This window comes from Musca vetustissima, unplaced genomic scaffold (assembly GCF_032173495.1).
Source record: "Musca vetustissima isolate MV318-11 ecotype Yass unplaced genomic scaffold, APGP_CSIRO_Mvet_v1 utg36837, whole genome shotgun sequence".
NCBI classification, from domain to species: domain Eukaryota; kingdom Metazoa; phylum Arthropoda; class Insecta; order Diptera; family Muscidae; genus Musca; species Musca vetustissima.
This window is the reverse complement of record NW_026885540.1, coordinates 14755-33108: the sequence shown is the minus strand read 5'-3', so window position 1 is coordinate 33108 and position 18354 is coordinate 14755. Positions and strand designations below refer to the sequence as shown.

Genomic DNA, 18354 nt, shown 5'->3' with positions numbered 1-18354 from the left:
ATACCACATATTTTTGGAGTAAAAAGTGTAAAAAGTACATTGTAAAGCCATAGGGTGTTTGACATTTACGAACCAGTAAGGAAAGTTCAAAAGTCGGGTGGGGCCGACTATATGATACCCTTCACCACTTTGGGTACATACAAGGGATGCTTATATATACATTATCCTGTACATAGAACAGACATAGCATATTTGAAGAACCATTGAGATGGAATCGTGCTAAATTAAATGTGAGATCTACATAGGTATTTGAACCAATTAAAAAAATCTCACACACATACCATTCTGAAATCAATGAAAATTTGCATGTAAAATGGACAGACTTGGAGTCTTTGATGTACTATTTGTATGAATTCGAGAAAAATTATGTATGGGAGCTGTATGTAAACATGGACCAGATTAAGCAATCGTTACATACTTTTTTGCAACTTTAATACGAATCACTCTAAACTCAATTAAATACCCTCTGCAAATTTATTGTAAATAAAAAAAACATAGGCTCTTCGGTGCACCATTTACGAAAATGTATTAGACCTATATCTAAATATGAACCGATTTCAACAAACCTTAACGCACATTATTCTTGACACAATTGCATTCGCTATACAAAATTGTATCCCAATAGAACAAATAATAGGAATTTCGTGCCCCATTTAGATACAATCGGACGAAACTATATATGGGAGCTATAACTAAATCTGAACCGATTTCAACAAAACTTAGCATACATAAGTATAGATCTAACTCAGTGCGATGTGCAAAATTGGGAGTTTGGTGCACTTTTTAGATGAAATCGGACGAAACTATATATGGGAGCTATATCTAAATCTGAACCTATTTTCTCTAATTTCAATAGGGTTCATCCTTGGGCCAAATATGTGACCTGCGCCAAATTTTATCCAATTCGGATCATAAATGCGACCTGTACATTGTTTACAATTTAACATGGACGGACAGGCGGACGCACGGATCTTAGACCATGTATTTAAAGTAAACAAATCACCCGGCATTGTAGACTCAAATCTATACTCCAAAAGCAAAAGTTAGTGTCAATGGGATTGGGTCTTTCTTGTACTATTTAGCAAACTTAACTGGTGTTTTATACTATGACACACAAAACTTCGTGTTAATGTAAATAGGTCTTTGGTGCATTTTTGCGAACCGATATTCACAAATTTCAATAGGGTTCGATCTGCATAAGTGTGATCAAAATATATAAAGCGAAATATATAAACGAAGCAAGAAGTTTTCTTTAGGGAATGATTTTTCTACCCATATTCCGACGATAGAAAAATCTTAATTTTTCCTTCGACCACCTATTCCGACTATCAAAACACGTATCTTAGTATAACTCTCAAGTCCGAGTACATACAACAATATAACTGTTTTCAATATAAAGGTCAACCCCTCCACTTGGATGTACTAGCAACTTCTGGGATCTATGTCCTTCAGGAGTAAATATATACGCAATAGAATGCAAATGTTAGCATTTTCACACAAAAGTCTTGGTCCATTTAACCCGCTAAATATTGACCGACCTTCATCAATATTGTCATGCTAATTCTATGGTCAGACCTATTTCGCTATGTTCAATTTTGTGATGTTCGGATCATAATTGTGGTCTCTACAGCGATCAGAAAAACAGACAAAAATAAAGTTTATGGTCCATTTCATCCCCTAAATATTAACAGATCGTTATCAAAAACAATAGGGGTTCTTTGGCCAGAATTTGTCCTACATGCAATATTTCGTGACGATTGATCCATAACTGTGGAATGAATTGTCTAGATCGATTCAAGATATGACGTTCGACGTTCGTACTTAAAAGTGAGTTTAGAAACAATATTTCGCGGCGTTACGAAGTCGTGGGGCTGCACAAATCTATAATACCCGGTTAACATAGTTGTGTAGGGTATAAAACTAAGTGTTTGCTCTATTTGATACCCTAAATAAAAGCCTGTCATTACAGAAAACAATAGGTGTCGTCTTTGGCCTAAACCGAATCTAAATACAATATTTTGATTACTCCATAACACACGACGGACACACGTGTCAAGATATCACGATCCTAGACCCTAGACCAATATTTCTTCGTGTTATACATTTTTGGGGCCGCACACACACTTATAATAGTTGTGTAGGGTACAAAAACTACGTTGGAATTTTTTTTAATATTAGAGTATTGATCCATATTTTAAACGTTTGGGCCTAATTAATATAATAATTAATTTTATCACAATTTTGTCCAACCCGCGTCTCCAGCGTAACGGCTCGAGCAGCAAGCATTCTTTTTATTTCTACAGTTGAAAATATGTGACCTCCAAATTCCCGAAAGAATATCTTTTAACTATCAACAACAACAAAAAAGTGGCATAAATTCCAGTTCAGTGACAACATGCAACATGAATGTGCTGGAACAGCAAAAACAACACCAATAAAACACATTAATACTGCATTCATATATTGCATATCCTTTAAAAAGGCTACAACAACAAATTATTCGAACATAATAGCAACAACAACTTTTCCATACACTATTTTTTATGTTTTTCCTTCACTTTCTGTAAAGTTTTTTTTTTTTTTTTTTTTTTTGATATGAAAAATTACGCCTTTTTTGTTGTTTTTATTGCTCTCATCAAAGTCATGGTATTATGGTCGTCCGTAAGTCATACGAAAGGAACAGAGAATTATTTCGAAATTAAGTGAAACAATAACAACAACAGTGACAACAAAGGTGTCAAATTAAATAATAGAAGAGCTAAGGGTCTGTTTGCAACAACAGCGCTTTTGTTGCAGAGAATGAAGGGAAGGGAGGCGGGGAGGTTTGTTTTCTGTTGTCACACAATTTGTGTTCTCCCCGAAATTGCATTAGTTTGTTGCTGTTTTTCCAACAACATGTGATGACAACGATGGTGCCACCATCCTATATCTCATCACCAGTTCAGTTTTTGTCTTAAATTGTAAATTCAATGTTTCCTGTGTTCTCGATTTTCGTTTGTATTTTTTTTTCTTTATTTTATTTTTTGTTATTATCCTTCTTTAATGAACATTTCTTTCAAGGTTATTTTCTTCTTTATTTGACTTCTTTACACACGTGCACAAACAACAGACACTAGGCCAATATGTGTGTTTTGCTCGAGAATTTGTTTTTCTTCAACATTTTTCTCTTCATTTGTGACTCGGAAACTTACTTCTGGAGAAAAAAATGGAAAATTAATCACCTCGGAATCTGTGTCAGCTTCTCAGTTGTTTTTTCTCAGATTTGTTAACGCACTTTTTTTATTTTTTCACGAATTTCCAACTTCGTAAATTTACATTCGTAACAGGACGAAATTGCACTTTTTTTAAAAGATCTGCTCTTTCTTCGTTTTTAAGTATTTAATAATTCAGGCATTCACATTAGATGGACAGGACACTTTGGACAGCACAATTTGTTGTTTTTTGCTTTTGTTTTTTGAAAACCTTTCAAGAGTGTGTGTCCTGTTTTGTTTTTGTTATGGCACTGGGGGTATATTTTTATATATTTTTTTCCTAAGACTCCTTTAAAAGGATAACTTATATTTTTTGTTGTTCCGTTTTTCTTTTCTAATAGTATTGAAATGACAAAACAAAGAGCAAGGAAATTAAATAACAACAACAAGAATAATATGAATAACAACAGCTGCGGCGACCCGTCACAACGTCTAAAGTTATCAGGTTGAATTTTCAATTGCAACTGTCGTCTGTGCCAGACGTGTTCTAAGGTTTTAATGAGCTGCTCTTCGTGTTTACAGTGAAGCAGAATTTTTTTCTTTTTTCATTTATTAGTTGTTGTTTTTGATTCTCTGTCTTGGTTATCCCACTTTACATTTCGGAAAAAAGCTCTCATTTTGATTTTGTGTTATTCTCTCTTTCACACACATGTGCGTATTTTTCTCAGTAGCTATTAAAAGGGGGAGGGGGTGGTTTAATTGTTTGTTATGACTTATTTTGGGGGAAAACATTTCTTATTTAGTGTTGCCATTTTTCAGATCCGACCAAAATTAGAGGTTTGGTATAAATACTATTATTCATATATTATTCCTTGTTACAGAGGACCTTTAAAAAAATCGAAATCAAATTAGTAAGTGGACGAGGCCAACCATGTCATTCCCTCCACTCTTCAACTTTCTGTGCCTAGGAAATGTTCGCGTATTCCGCATTCTCTTTTCTTCTCTTTATTATTGTACATACATCAATAGAAATCATATCACATTTCATAGCCTAAGGCAAGGAAACTATTCCATTTATTTTAAAAATACCGATTTTTTTAATTCTAAAATATATTTGAGCCATAGAATATATATATATATATATATATATATATTATATGTCACATATTATTTTCTTTTCTCATTGTCATGGTGCACAATAATTCGCTTTCTCTTCGAATTCCTCCAAAAACTTCAGGCAAAAAAAAAAAAAAAAACTGAGATGTAAAACTTATAATTGACCATCTCATGTTGCTCAAACTGAGCTGTCGGTATTTGGTGTCGATTGGTTGGTCCTTGAATAAAATGTTTTTAAATAATTCAGGCTTGGTCATTGGAAACCGTTTTTTAATAAAGGGACACTTGTACACGTTAGCTCCCTGAAAATCATTTTCCTGAAAAAAAAAAACGATTGGTCCATGGACATGCTTGGTAACCCTTCTATTAAAAATTCGCGCTTATCCATAGACAAATATTTTTGAAAAATTCGCTTTAGGTCATTGAAAAAATAACTATTGCTCCTCGAACATTTTTTAAATAATCCACGGTTGGTCCTTGGACAATTTTTAAATGCATGCTTTGTATTTCTAAAAAAATTACGCCTTGATTATTATTAATTAAAAAAATATTCCTTTGAAAAAGAAATCTTTTAACTACAAGATAGGTGTTTGGAAAAAATATTCTTCAAAATCCATGATTGTTTTTATTTAAATATTCTTTAAAATACAAGATTGTTTAAAAAATATACCTCAAAATCCAAGATTGTTTAAAATTAGTTTTGTAGGAAACCACACCTATGGTCGGGACTTCTCTTTAATTTTAAAAGAAACCAAGACTATGGGCGAAACTTAAAAACGTTTTGCACGAAAGCACACCTTTAAGCGCAGCTTAAGAATTTAACCAAGACGATGGAGATTAGTAATCAAACTACGCCTTTGGCAGAGCTTAAAATTCGTTGGTGGTCCTATTGGTCGAATTATCTCTTAGAAAAATATAATTTACAAGTTGACTCTTTGTGGGCGAGGTGGAAAGTTTGGTTCAAATTGGACATTTCATTCGCCTAATATTGGAAATTTTGACCACTTGTGGAGGAGGTTCCAAAAAGTGTACTAATGGGTCCCATCTTTAAACTTGATTTAGGTTGGGCAAAGATAATATATTGTGCAAAGTTTAGTTCAAATCGGACATTTCATTCACTTAATATTGGATTTGGCAATTTTGACCATTTGTGGGGGAGGTTCCCGAAAGAGTGTACCAATGGGTCCAAACTTCAAACATGATCTACGCTTGATAAAGATAATTGATTGTACAAAGCTTGGTTCAAATCGGATTGTTCGTTCACATGATATTACAAAATTAATTTTCAGCAAAATTTTGACAATTTTGTTTGGGATCTACTCCTTCTGGTAGTAGATCGATAATCCCGATTTTCGAACTTGAACTAAGTTTGGAAGAAATATTACGTTGTGGAAAGTTTGGATGAAATCGGTTATTTCTTCGAGGGTTATCGTGCGCACCAGCCGTCAAGACTGACCGACGGACGGGAATTTGTGAATAGACTCCAAATTGTCTGAAACGGATTTGGTCTAAAGAAATATGGGGCCTTAAACCAATATTTCGATTAGACACATTTTAGCCGTATCAAAGTGTATATACCCTCATTAGGTATAAGGCTGAGAATATAAAAATCTACTTAAATTAGTCTCCCTTGTATCTTTGTATGAATTTTCTATTGTATATAAGACGACCCTCTATATGGGATTATTATGATTATTTTCATAGTAGGCTTTTATTGGCCGAAATTGTCCCACAAAAATTAAATTCCACATGGCAACTACCTCTTTCTAAGTTTCTCTTTCATCTCAGCTATGTGTGTCATATCGTACTCACCATGTGTTTCTGTGCTCTGTTTTTATTATATTTTCACTGTTTTTTTTATTTTCATACATCTCGTCCGAACACACATTTTCAGAGCATCATTTACATGTTGCCTCGTCAATAATGTCCGCATCATTGCCGCTAGAATTTGTTACTGCACCACAACATGTTTGGAGGTTTGAGGTTCACCGTTATGTTTGGTTGGTTTGGTTCGCTGACATTCACGTGTGTGGGTTTACAGTTACCTGTTAAAAAAGAGCTTTTGTTGAATGGAGGAGCTTTTTGTCGAATACTCAAGAGTTGGATTTATATGACATTTGATTCCATTGCGTATACGTTAGGCTGATACTTATACGTCCTTGTGTATTTAATACTGTTTTACTGAATTTTAAAATTTTATTACATATATGGGCAATATTGCCAATTTTTTAATATTCCATTTTCAAAAAATCAGCTTATTTGTTTTTGTGGCACATCAATGATTTTTGGTACACATATAGAGAATAATGTTCTGACTCCGAAACCGTTCGCGATCAAATTTTTGGTTGATGCGCGCAAAAGTTATCGAGGTTTTAATTATGGGCATAAGAAAAAAATCTTAAAATTACGCCGTTTATTATATTGACCAAAAACGTTGATATAAATCTTCCTCCGTAAAATAAGAATATGAATATACTATAATAAGCACGACAAAGTTGCACATATTCGCGAAATATGAGAAAAATAAAAAATATATAGCAGATTACATCAATATTTTCAATATATTAATGACATACACACACCTAAAAATAATTTAAAAATATCTACATAATCTAAACGCCATGATGAATCAAATGATATCAAAATCACACAAGTCCGTGTAGCGGTTTCTAAATCAAAGCGACAGCAAAACAAGATATTGAGGAAAAATATTTGTTTTTGGTTCGAAAAAATAATGGGTCTCATGCATAAAAACGAGTAAAAGCGATGAGTTGAGTCAAGTAAGCAATTGCCCGTAAGTTGAGTTAGATCGAACAGCAACAGCTTTTGCTCAATTTCGTATGCATAAAAATGAGTTCAAACCAATTGCAATTACTTGAGCAAATTGAGATCAAACTTCTAATTGTTATCGAATTCTTTAATCGTACGTGCCATGCTAAGTACATTTTTGCTTATAACTTTGGTTTGGATTGGCCGATGATTACCAAAATTTCAGTGAATTTAAATTAAGGACCGTAGTATCTAAAAACGTAAAGAACTTTAAAACATGCTAAGTCGACTTAGCATACTATGGTTCGGAGGCGTCGAAATAAACATTTTTAGTGCAAAAAAATTAAAGAAAATAAATATTTACTTGGAAAAAATCAGTTACCAAGCATTAAAAATAAGAAAAAATCAATAAATCCAATTGCAAATGCAAAGCAATAATTTGCTTGCCATTTCATTTGACCATATTTTATTTGATCTGTATCTTTCGCGGATTTTATCCTTTCGCTTGCTATGGGAGATATAAGTTTTGCAACATCCGCAATTGTTCGCGACACAGTTGATTGATGTACTCCAATATCTGTGGCTATACCATTTTGGAATCCAGGATCCGCACAGAATCTTATATAGAGTCGAAATTTATCAAAGTTGCTAAGGGCACCACCACGCCTACCTTCTGACTCCCCAAAAAAATAATTCGCTAACCAGCAAATGCTGCTATCATCAAATTTATGTATTTATCATTTTATTTTAATTATATAAAAAATAATTTTGGTTACAAACCTGTATAATTTTTTATCCTCACTTGCTAAATTTGTCTTACGCTTTTTATTATTTATTTTTTATTTATTTGTGGTACAAAATATTCAACCATTATTCCTATTTAGTGCACGCGAGTCAACTAAGAGGCATGCTCAACAAAAGTTAAGCAAGAGCTCACAAAAGTAAGCAAAAGCTTGTTTTTATGCATATGAAAATGAGAACAATCTCATCCAACTTCAATTTCTAAGTTCAAACTGAGCAAGAAGAGATCAAACGTGAACATCGAGTAAAAGCAAATACATCAAATTTTATTATGCATACGACAAGCACCATTTCCTCAAAAAATCGAGTCCGAGCTCAAGCTCGCGTTTTATGCATGAGACCCAATGTCATCATATTTTTTTTTAATTGTATACAAGAAATTTCAGAAAAAAATGTAGGGGTTATTCTGCTATTTTACCCGAATTTCGCCGAAAAATTGACATATATAATAATCACTTTTTGTGTATAAGTATACGCCTTGCGGATTATATCAAGACCCTTCCGATAAATCTTAGAATAAATAAATCTTAAAATAAAATAATATTATGAAATATACATTTTAAATTGCGTGTAAATCGCGTAATTCTCAACATCATTTGATGCGCATGCGGTTTCCAGGAAGTACTGAAGTTTATCTTCCAATCCATATATATTTTGCGAAATTTCATTTGACGGCTAAGATGTGCCGCACGTTACCTTGAAGTACCCAAAAAATCGTAAAACGCGAATAATTTCCGAAAACTCCATATGCCATTAACGCGCATCCGATTTCGGTGTGCACCCTAAAAAAATACATCGATCTATACCATTTCAATGTGGTCCATTAAGAACCATGGATGTGCCAGCACAATCTATTTTGAGATAAATTGCGTACATCTCTCTTTCGGCTGAAGTTTTTAAAGTTCTCTTTTCGAAAAAGATCAAAATCCGTATGAAGTCATTTATTGAAGCGGAAATGATACACAGAAAACGCAAGTAAATCCGCGATATTTTCAAAAACATTTTTTGCCAAATTTCGTGTTTTTGGAAGGCCAGTTTCCGCCGTTCTAATTGATGGATTTTCACGAAGAAGATTTTATATCATCCGAAACGTAAAAAACCTTATCGATCGCGGGTACCCATATTATTCAGTTGACAGATCTAAAAATTTGGCCCGAAAAAAAGGTTTTTTAGAAATTTGATCGCACAAAATTCGCACCTTCGGATGAGTATTACTCTGAAGTTACAAAGGGGTGAACCTCCGCTTCAGCTATGTTAAAAAATTGGCAATATTGCCCATATGTGTTAAAGTATTAAAACAATATAACAAATTATATATGAATTGAGATATACAATTCATATATAATTTGTTATACAATTACAAAAGTTCATATACCAGAGTTATTGAACAATGATTAAAAAATATATTTTTAGAAGATCCCAAGGATTGTCTTACTTCAAACTATAACCAACGACCACTTCGCCCTATTCTCACATGGAAAATATTGTTTTTTTCCATCGACTATGGATCAGAATCCATGAACGGATTTTAAACTTCTGTACATTCTTTTTATCAATCACCGCAATGTTTGGAAATCACACAATTCATTATCAATAGTTTCGAATTGTTTTGTCATCCGACATTCGATAAAAACTCAAATGCTTGAATATAGTTTTCGTTATTAGTATTGTCTTGAATATTTGTTTATTGCCAACAACAATAACCAGCCACTTAGGTGAGGTAGCTAGTGGGCACAATACACTCATTGCTCTCTCGCCGTTATTGTTTGTTTAGTTTATGTGAGTATTCTATACTCACCACAGTATAAGCCTTTTTAGCTCAGTGGCAGAGCACTGGTCTTGTAAACCAGGGGTCGTGAGTTCAATCCTCACAGGAGGCAAAACTGAAAATAATTATTTTAAATAATAAAATTTTAATTTTATTTATCATTTATTCAGTTTACAAAACAACGAAACATTTACGGGAAATCTCCTAAAGTATATGTATTTTTGTTCAGTATAAAATTCAATCTCGATAAAGTCTGTAACACGAAAACACGTTCTAAAAGTATGATGTTTTGTATTGAAAATTGAATATATTGGTCCATTACTGAACCTTTCACTTTCTGTATTTTGATAAATTTAGCAGCCCCACAGAATTATGTATTATTTGTATTATGTATGTATTATTGTATTATATATCAACGTAGAAAATTATTAATATATTCCATAGCCCCAATATAAAGTCTCCGCCCCATTTTCGGTATTATGCAGGTTGAAGTCGTAGCATTCATTTTTTCTGGGAGTAAAAAAACATATCTGCATTTTATCACCAAAGGAATTGTAAAAATGTTTCAATATGGATCCATGCTATGAATTAGTCATCCATATTAAGATGGCGCCCAACATTCGGTATTAGGGGGGTTTTATGATTTTTTTCGTTAAGATTCTCGTGGGGTAGGAAAACTTTATACCGAAACTTATCAATATCGATCAATATCAACTGTATCCCCCGAGTTTCGATATTTTTACGATTCAGCATATGTATATCAACCGAATAAGTTGTAATTTGATATTTTAAGTTCTCATTTGGTGTCATTTGGTTCATCTTAAAAATTTATTGTTATTGGGGTATTATGTAGGGTAGGCCCCATATAGCGTTACCCTCCGATTTTCCATAATTTGAGGATTTTTGCTGCGTTTTCAACCGAATGGACTATAATTTCATATTTTGAGTTCTCATTGGATGTCAAATCATCCTACAAAGAATATTGTTATTGGTCTATTTTTAAGGTGGGACCCATATGAGGGTACCCTCCGATTTTCAGAATTAGAGGATTTTTTATTGAGATTTCGGTTAGAACTCAAAAAATGTTCCAATTTTCTCACCGAACTGTCAATCTTCTCACGGTAATTTAGAATTCCTAGCTCTTGGAATAACCCCTGACACAAATTTTATTACAATACCACCAATAGTTTAAAAATTATGCGACAAAAACCGGAACATTATATTTTTCATTTTCGCCATTTCCATCTCAGCATCAATAGATGGCGCTATAGTCTCAAAACGGTCTTGTCGTTAGGGAATTTGGAGACCGTTTTGAACAATTGGCGGCATTGCAAAAACAATTGGTGTCATACGAAAGGTATGACATAAGTATGATATGTTGTATAAGAAAATTATTTAAAAACATGCGTTTTGAAATTATAATCTTAAGCAGTGAGCGGTGCAGTATAGTCAGACGGGCCCGACCATATGATACCCTACACAACTACCTCGAAAATCTAACATTCTACGGTTCTATATTCTGTATATAGAAATTGCACCCTCTTGACCGATTATAGGCCAACAGCTCCACTTTCTAACCCTGGCATATTTTCCAAATCGTGATTTTCCGAGTTAGGATTTGGTCGATTTAACCCTCGGAATATTGACCGATCATTATCTAAACAGCCGTTCTAAATATTTGGTCAGATCCCCTTCACCGTTTAAAATATGTAATTTTCTTCATATAATAATTGGCCTCTAGAGTGACTAGAAAATCTGACAAAAATAAAGTTTTCGGTTCTTTACACACCTAAATATCATCTCAACATCACCGAAAATTATAGGAGACCTCCTTGACCATAACTGTAACTTCATGAAAAAATTTCAAAGCGATCAGTGCAACATTTCCGCCCTCTACTGGGGTCGTCTCAGCTAATCGAGATATGACGACCGGCATGCTTAAAGGTGGGTCTAGGACCAATATTTCGCGGCGTTACCAACTTTTGGAGCAGCACAAAGCTTTAATACTCTGATAACATCGTTGTGTAGGGTATACAAAGTTTTCCAAATAGTAAACTTCTCACCTTTCGTATGGGATCAATTTTATTAAAATGCCGCCAGTACTTCAAAAGTTATGCGACAAAAATCAGATAATTACATTTTTAATTTTCTAGATTTCAATCTATAGCAACACCAGATGGCGCAGCGGTCGCCAAATTGTTAGGTAGCTACGGAGGTGCACGGAATTGATCATTTTTCCCAATTTGTATGGGCCTATCTCGTATTCATTTGCATGTTACAAACCACAGTGTGGTTAAAACTATAAAAAGAACTATTTTTTATTTAAATATTAATTTGGTTTATTTATTTCCATGTAATTTGAATCAAAAAACTCAGTTGATCAATTCTTTTCTCATGGATGCATCCAGTGGTGGTATGGCCTCACGTGGTATTAAGAAGGTTGATAAATTGAATAAATCCAAGAACACTTTGTAACGATCACTGTAATACACAGAAGGAATAATGAAAAATGGATTTCGAAAAAAATTTAATTATTTTTTTACCTTAGGGTTGACCGCAAGTATTGATAACCAGAAGAGCCGCCAGTACCCAATTGCTGGGAACCAATCATACGTTGGACCATAATCACGTGATTGTCTGTTATAAATATTTCAATATTATTTGCATTTTTAAATTAAAACTATTTTCATATAATTTTCAACTTACATCTCCATTTGGTAATCAAGGAATCGATGTCCATAAGCAATGTCAACAATTGATGAGGTTGACTGAAACGCGGTTCATCTCTATAGAATGTAATCATAATGGCTCCCTGCAGAGCTTTGTGACTAAAACGGCGATCACCACGCGATACCAAAGCCTCATGGACAGCTGGATCAAAAATGCTGCGATAAACTTCACGACGTTTTTCAATATCCATCAGGCGATAATTACGGGCACTTTCCACTGGCTCACTCTAATATCAAATTGAAATTAAATTAACATTATTTTATAATTAAAAAATAAATAATATTCCCCTCCTCACCATTGCACTCTTTTCCTGTTCGGCCAAAAACTTATCAACACTAACTTGAAATTTGTGCCAAAAATTAAAACCATTCTCCTCTAGACCGGGTGTACGTTCCAACCATTTCTCGATTAACTCCAATAGGGATGGTTCCATTTCCGATTTTATAATGGCATTAACTGATTCACTGTTATTACCAAAAGCTTCCGAGTATTTTTGATTATATTTAACACGATGTTCACTTTTCACGCCCAATTTATTTTCAATTAGACGAAATTGTAAACTCTGGAAACCGGATGCGGGAGCCAAATAGTTACGGAAATCCATAAAATCTAATGGGGTCATAGTTTCCAAAATCGGTACTTGGTCGACAAGTAACTGCAAAGAAATAAGTGCAGATAGTTTTATGTTACAATATTGAATAATTTTCTTTAAACATTTCATATTTACCTTGAAAATCATCACAACTCGATTGAGACGTTTCAAAATTTCCAATGTTCGGGTTTCTTCAATTACTTCGTTGTTCAACATTTCACGAATCGAGTCCAGTTCGAAAATAATTTGCTTGAACCACAATTCATAGGCTGAAAATATAATAATATATATATAATTAAAAATAGAACGTATTTGGCGTACCGGTAGAGTTATAACTCTTAAATTTGAAATGATGGAGTGTAGGATAGATGTACTAAATTTTAGTACTATTTCGTGGCATGTGAACGGATAGTGAAATTTGAAATTTGGAATTCGGAATACGAATCAAGGTTGAGAAGTAGGATCGGTTTTGGAAGTGTGTACTCATGGATTAGAAAAGTACTAAACAGTACTAAATTTGGTACAATTTGAATTCGGAGGAACGGATTGAGCTGGAATTCTGAAATTTGAAATTAACATTACCGTCGTAGTTTAGAATTAGGATATGTAGATAGTTTTGGAAATTTGTACTTATATGTAATAAAAGTACTTAAAGGTACTACTTTTGAATTTAGTTGAACCTATAGAGATGAAACACAAATATACCATATACGATTGTATTGTAGAATTGAGGTATGAAGGTAGTTTTAGAAGTGTAGTGTACTAAATCGTACTAAATTGAAATCTTGAAATTTGGAGTTTGGAGCACTGTTGGAGTGTAGGATTAGGGTATGTAGAAAGTTTTTAAAAATGTGTACTAACTGGTACTAAACATGGTATAATATTAATTTGGATGAAACTATAGAATTGGGGTATGTGGGAAGGGTAAACGTACTTATGTATAATAAATGGTATAATTTGGATTTGGATGAACCGATCAGGTTGGAATCATGAAATTGGGAAATATATTATGGAATGTGTACTAATTGATACTAAATTTTATACAATTTGGATTCATGTGGTTCACCTATTGATAGAGCTGGAATCCTGAAATTTCGAATTAGATTAGGATAAGTTAGGTTTAAAAGAGGGGTGGATAATAGCACCACATGTCCAACAAAAATAAGGACATACACTTAAGCCAGTTTAGGCCTGCTGCGTGCTCTATAAATGAAAATAAAGTTAGACTTAGGGAAAATTACAGTCAAGCATCTTGGGTTTGATCCCCCTATGATTCTAGAAATTCTGTATTTCTTGAGAATTTGAGAAGACTGGATGCTTCTCCATTCACACCCCCTCAGATCGTTTTGTCCGTGAATAGTGTCGTATGGCAAGAATTGTTTTGCTGGGCAGTGGCACAGGAAATATTCCAAGCGTTTCGCTGCCTTCCCCACATGCTCTACACCTACTGCTATCCTCGCGTGACTTCAGGCTGAGGTGTCCCGTAAAAATACCCGTCGGTTTGCTTATTTCTTTTTCGTTAAGCGTAAGGATTTGCTTCGTTTAGCCTTCATTTGGGTCACCACATAGAATTTTTGTGATCTGTCCAGTCTTCTTTTGAATTAAGTTTCCTGTTGGGGTTTAATAAATGGCTGAACCGATTGGCCTGGAATCCTAAAGTAGGAGAATATTATTTCTATTGGATTGTTAAGATGGGTACTTGGAAATGTATATAATGGGTGCTAAATGGTACTAAGATTGATAAAATTTGTATCTAGGTGAACTGATAGAGCTGGAATCCTCAAATTTTTAATTAAGATTACAAATATCCGCCCGTCTGCCTGTTTGTCTGCCTGGCTGGAATAACCGATTTCATCCAAACTTTGCACATCGTTATATTTCTTCCAGACATAAGATGGGGAAAATCGGTTCACTCCTTCTGTAATATAAGCGAACTTACTATCCGTTTTGAAAAAATATATCTTATGGTTAAATTGTAGCGAATTGAATAACCGATTTATTGTTTTCACACCTTAATATTGTACCTAACCCACTTTAAATCCGCTTCTGGTAACTTTCTACAGATGGTTATATATTTTCGTCCGATTTTATGTAAATGGTGCACCAAAAACCTTATATATCTTTCGATGAACACAGCGTACTGAATTAAATGCAGAATTATGTGTGTTTCGTAAAAAATTATGTGTGTTTCGTAAAAATCGGTTCCGATTTAGATATAGCTCCCATATATATTTTCGTCGAATTTTATGGAAATTTACGAAATTTGGCACAGCGTACCGAATTAAGTCTAGAGTGATGTGTGTAAGGTTTCATGAAAATCGGTTCAGATTTAGATATAGCTCGCATATATATTTTCGTCCGATTTAATAGAAATAGTGCACCCAAGTCCCTATGTATTTTTCGATTTGTGCGAAATTTGGCATAGGGTACTGAATTGAGTGTAGAATGATGTGTGTGAAGTTTCGTGAAAATCGGTTTAGATTTACATATAGCTCCCAAATAGAGTTTCGTCCGCTTTTATGGAAATTGATTCACCAAAGTCCCTATTTATCTTTCGATCTGCACATAATTTGGCATGGGGTACTGAATTGGGTGTAGAATGATGTGTGCTGAGTGTCGTGAAAATCAGTTCAGATTTAAATATATCTCCCAAATATAGTTTCGTCCGATTTTGTGTAAATGGTGCACCAAAGTCCCTATATATCTTTCGATTTGCAATATATACATTTTTTTAAATATAAAGATCTTAAAGTACTTACCTTGATGTGTAATAATGAACAAATGTTCATCGTGCACTGGCCGATTATCTTTTTCGGACAACATGCATTGAGCATTTAAGATATGATCCAACATCAAATATTCACCATAGATTTTTCCCACCTCTGTATTCAATGGCACCGCCTTGTCATCGTGCTCCGCTCTTCATATGAAATAAATGGAAAGTAATCAGTTAAATATTGAATTATAGCAGCAATAATTTTTCATTTTTTTTTTCAAAGACATATTGTGAGAAGAAAGTATTTTTTATAAATTTTTTTATTTTTCATGAAGTCTTTGGTGTTTGATTTTTGCCGAAGAAGGTATCAAAAGGTGTGGGCCGATAAGCCATATTTTCAAACGTATATAAATATAGATTTATTTGTTCGTAGACAATACAGACTAAGCCATTTGTTTTAATTGTTTCGCTATTGAGAGCAGCCACCGGACGTCGAAAATACTTCTCTAAATGTAATTTTTTTTCGAAACAGTGTTTTTACGATGTTTTTTTTTTTTTAATCGATCTCTATATTCCAACAATAATCCGCAACGTAATTTTTTTCAAATGATTTCGTCAATTTTTAAAAATGAAGTTTTGTTTATTTCGCTCTTTATATTTCAATATTCTTAAAGGTCAGATCACAATTAGAGATATGTCAGTCCGAGTAATTTTAGTTCCGTTTAGTTTTAAACACATATTCAATCGGTATAACAAAGAGTAAATTTAAACATTTGTCTTATTATATTCAACAAAAATGTTTCCACTTAAAAATAAAGTTCAGTTTTATTCTAGAAAATCTGTGCATGCAGAAAATTTTGAAATTTTATTCAAATATTTTCTAGCTATGTCCTAAGCCGATGTTTTTATTTTTTTTTTTTCATTTTTATTCTTTCAATTCAGCTTCTGGTTACGCAATAATTTTTCGGCCCACAACTCGTCACTATTTTAGTTTAGGAAATTAATTTTAAAACACGCACCCATTAAAGGTTGATGAATAAGGGCAAGACATTTTGGTTTACGTATTCAATATTGAATTTAATATATAAGTTTATTTAATATATTTTTTTAATCTTCAAACTTTTCTGGCGGTCCGTATGAGGCGAGAGTTAAATGAAAACTGATTTCTTTTTTCATATTTTTTTCAAATCGCATTTGAAATCAATCTCATATAATCTTTTTTTTGACATGGGGGCTTAGACAGTTCATCGTAGACATTAAGTTAAGATTTTATACGAGGTCTTATCAATCAGTTGGGAATCTAACATAACAACATTTTGAATAAGTAAGCGAAACAACATTCCAAAATATTTTTAACCAACATCAATTGGAGACCTTTCCTAGCCATGAAGGTCCTCACAGAATTATTTTCCAACTCAATAATCGATAATACTTCGTAAATCTTACCATTGGAATTTATGTAGTTTTTTTCCTGCATTGTCATCCCCAGCTGCAGCCCAACGTCACAATCAATGTCATCAACAGTGGCAATAAAAAGCAAAAGTGGCAGTAAACACCAATCATCCATCGTCAACATCAGCATCACCATTAGCAGCAGCAGCCAGAGCATCCGATATCACCATCAAAATGCTGCTGTTGTTGTTATTATCTTCGTTGTTGTCGTCGTCCACATCGTCGTGGTGTCATCTATCAGTTCTGCTACATTGATTTGTAAAGTGAATGTTTATTTCGTTCGTTTGTGAGTGTGTCTTATCAATATTAGAGTTGAACACATAAACGAAGAGTTCGTATCTGTATTTTAGAATCAACTGCTCACCACTATCAACACCGCCGAGTAATCGAAATCAAGCATAAATGATGACACGCTTATGGCTGATATGCAATATAACAAAATTATTTAAATGCATATTCTTTTGCTACCACATATTTTAAGAGATTTTGTTAACAATTTAAAAACAAATATTTACACTGGTCTACAAAAATACTATGAAATAATGAGCATTGCCTTTTAGTGAATATTCCAGGGGTAGAATTTTTCAAAGACACAAAAGACCTTAAAAATAATATAAAAATCCATAAAAATAAATGGAATATACATTTCCAAATTACAGCCAATTTCATTGATGGTGAGAACAAAATCCTCCAAATCATTCAGAAACGTACTGAATTAAGCCTAGAATGATGTGTGCTATGTTTTATGAAAATCGGTTCAGATTCAGATATTAGTTACATACTTAGCTGGCTTCTTACAGAACGGTTGTTTCATAAGTCGAGCTTAAACAAGATTTCCATGCGCGTCGGTCTTGTGCGCAAATCCACCAATTTGGAAGACCACGTTCCAATATGTGGTTTTCTACTTGGTCTTTCCAATCTAATTCGTGGCCTTCCCCTTCTACGGGAACCATCAGTAGGCTCGTTTTATATGCCTTGTGAGCTAGGGCATTCTCATTCATCCGCACAACATGGCCTAGCCACCGTAGTCGCTGCAGCTCAATACCACTGACTATGTCGATGTCCGCGTATAAATGGTAAATCTCGTGATTCATTCGACGCCGATATTCACCGTCGACGCAGATCGGCCCGTAGATCTTTCGGAGAATTTCTCTTTCAAACACCCCAAGAGCTGCCTCATTTGCTTGCGCAAGTACCCATGCTTCTGATCCATATAATA

General features: G+C 33.8%; 1 protein-coding gene and 1 non-coding gene across 2 annotated transcripts; one reads left to right on the top strand and one right to left on the bottom strand.

The window, feature by feature from the left end:
• Nucleotides 1-9685: 9685 nt before the first annotated feature.
• Trnat-ugu (transfer RNA threonine (anticodon UGU)) lies at nt 9686-9757 on the top strand. The gene has a single exon. It is a non-coding gene; the product is annotated as a tRNA-Thr (tRNA).
• A 2260-nt stretch (nt 9758-12017) lies between these two features.
• LOC133332783 (tryptophan 2,3-dioxygenase) lies at nt 12018-16756 on the bottom strand. Its single transcript, XM_061541157.1, has 7 exons — nt 16703-16756; nt 15727-15887; nt 13103-13236; nt 12671-13030; nt 12352-12601; nt 12189-12282; nt 12018-12126 (listed from the first exon to the last, which is right to left on the bottom strand). The coding sequence occupies exons 1-7, from the start codon at nt 16732-16734 to the stop codon at nt 12018-12020; spliced, it is 1140 nt and encodes a 379-aa protein (XP_061397141.1). The 5' UTR covers nt 16735-16756.
• Between the last annotated feature and the right edge of the window lie 1598 nt (nt 16757-18354).

Bases quoted from the DNA above. Each gene is read 5' to 3' on its own strand.
- LOC133332783 (XM_061541157.1), bottom strand. From the start codon at position 16,734: ATGTCTTGCCCTTATTCATCAACCTTTAATGG. The intron at 12,602-12,670 runs GTGAGGAGGGGA...ATTTGATATTAG, and splicing joins AACAGGAAAAGAGTGCAATG to AGTGAGCCAGTGGAAAGTGC. The intron at 12,127-12,188 runs GTAAAAAAATAA...TGTGTATTACAG, and splicing joins TACTTGCGGTCAACCCTAAG to TGATCGTTACAAAGTGTTCT.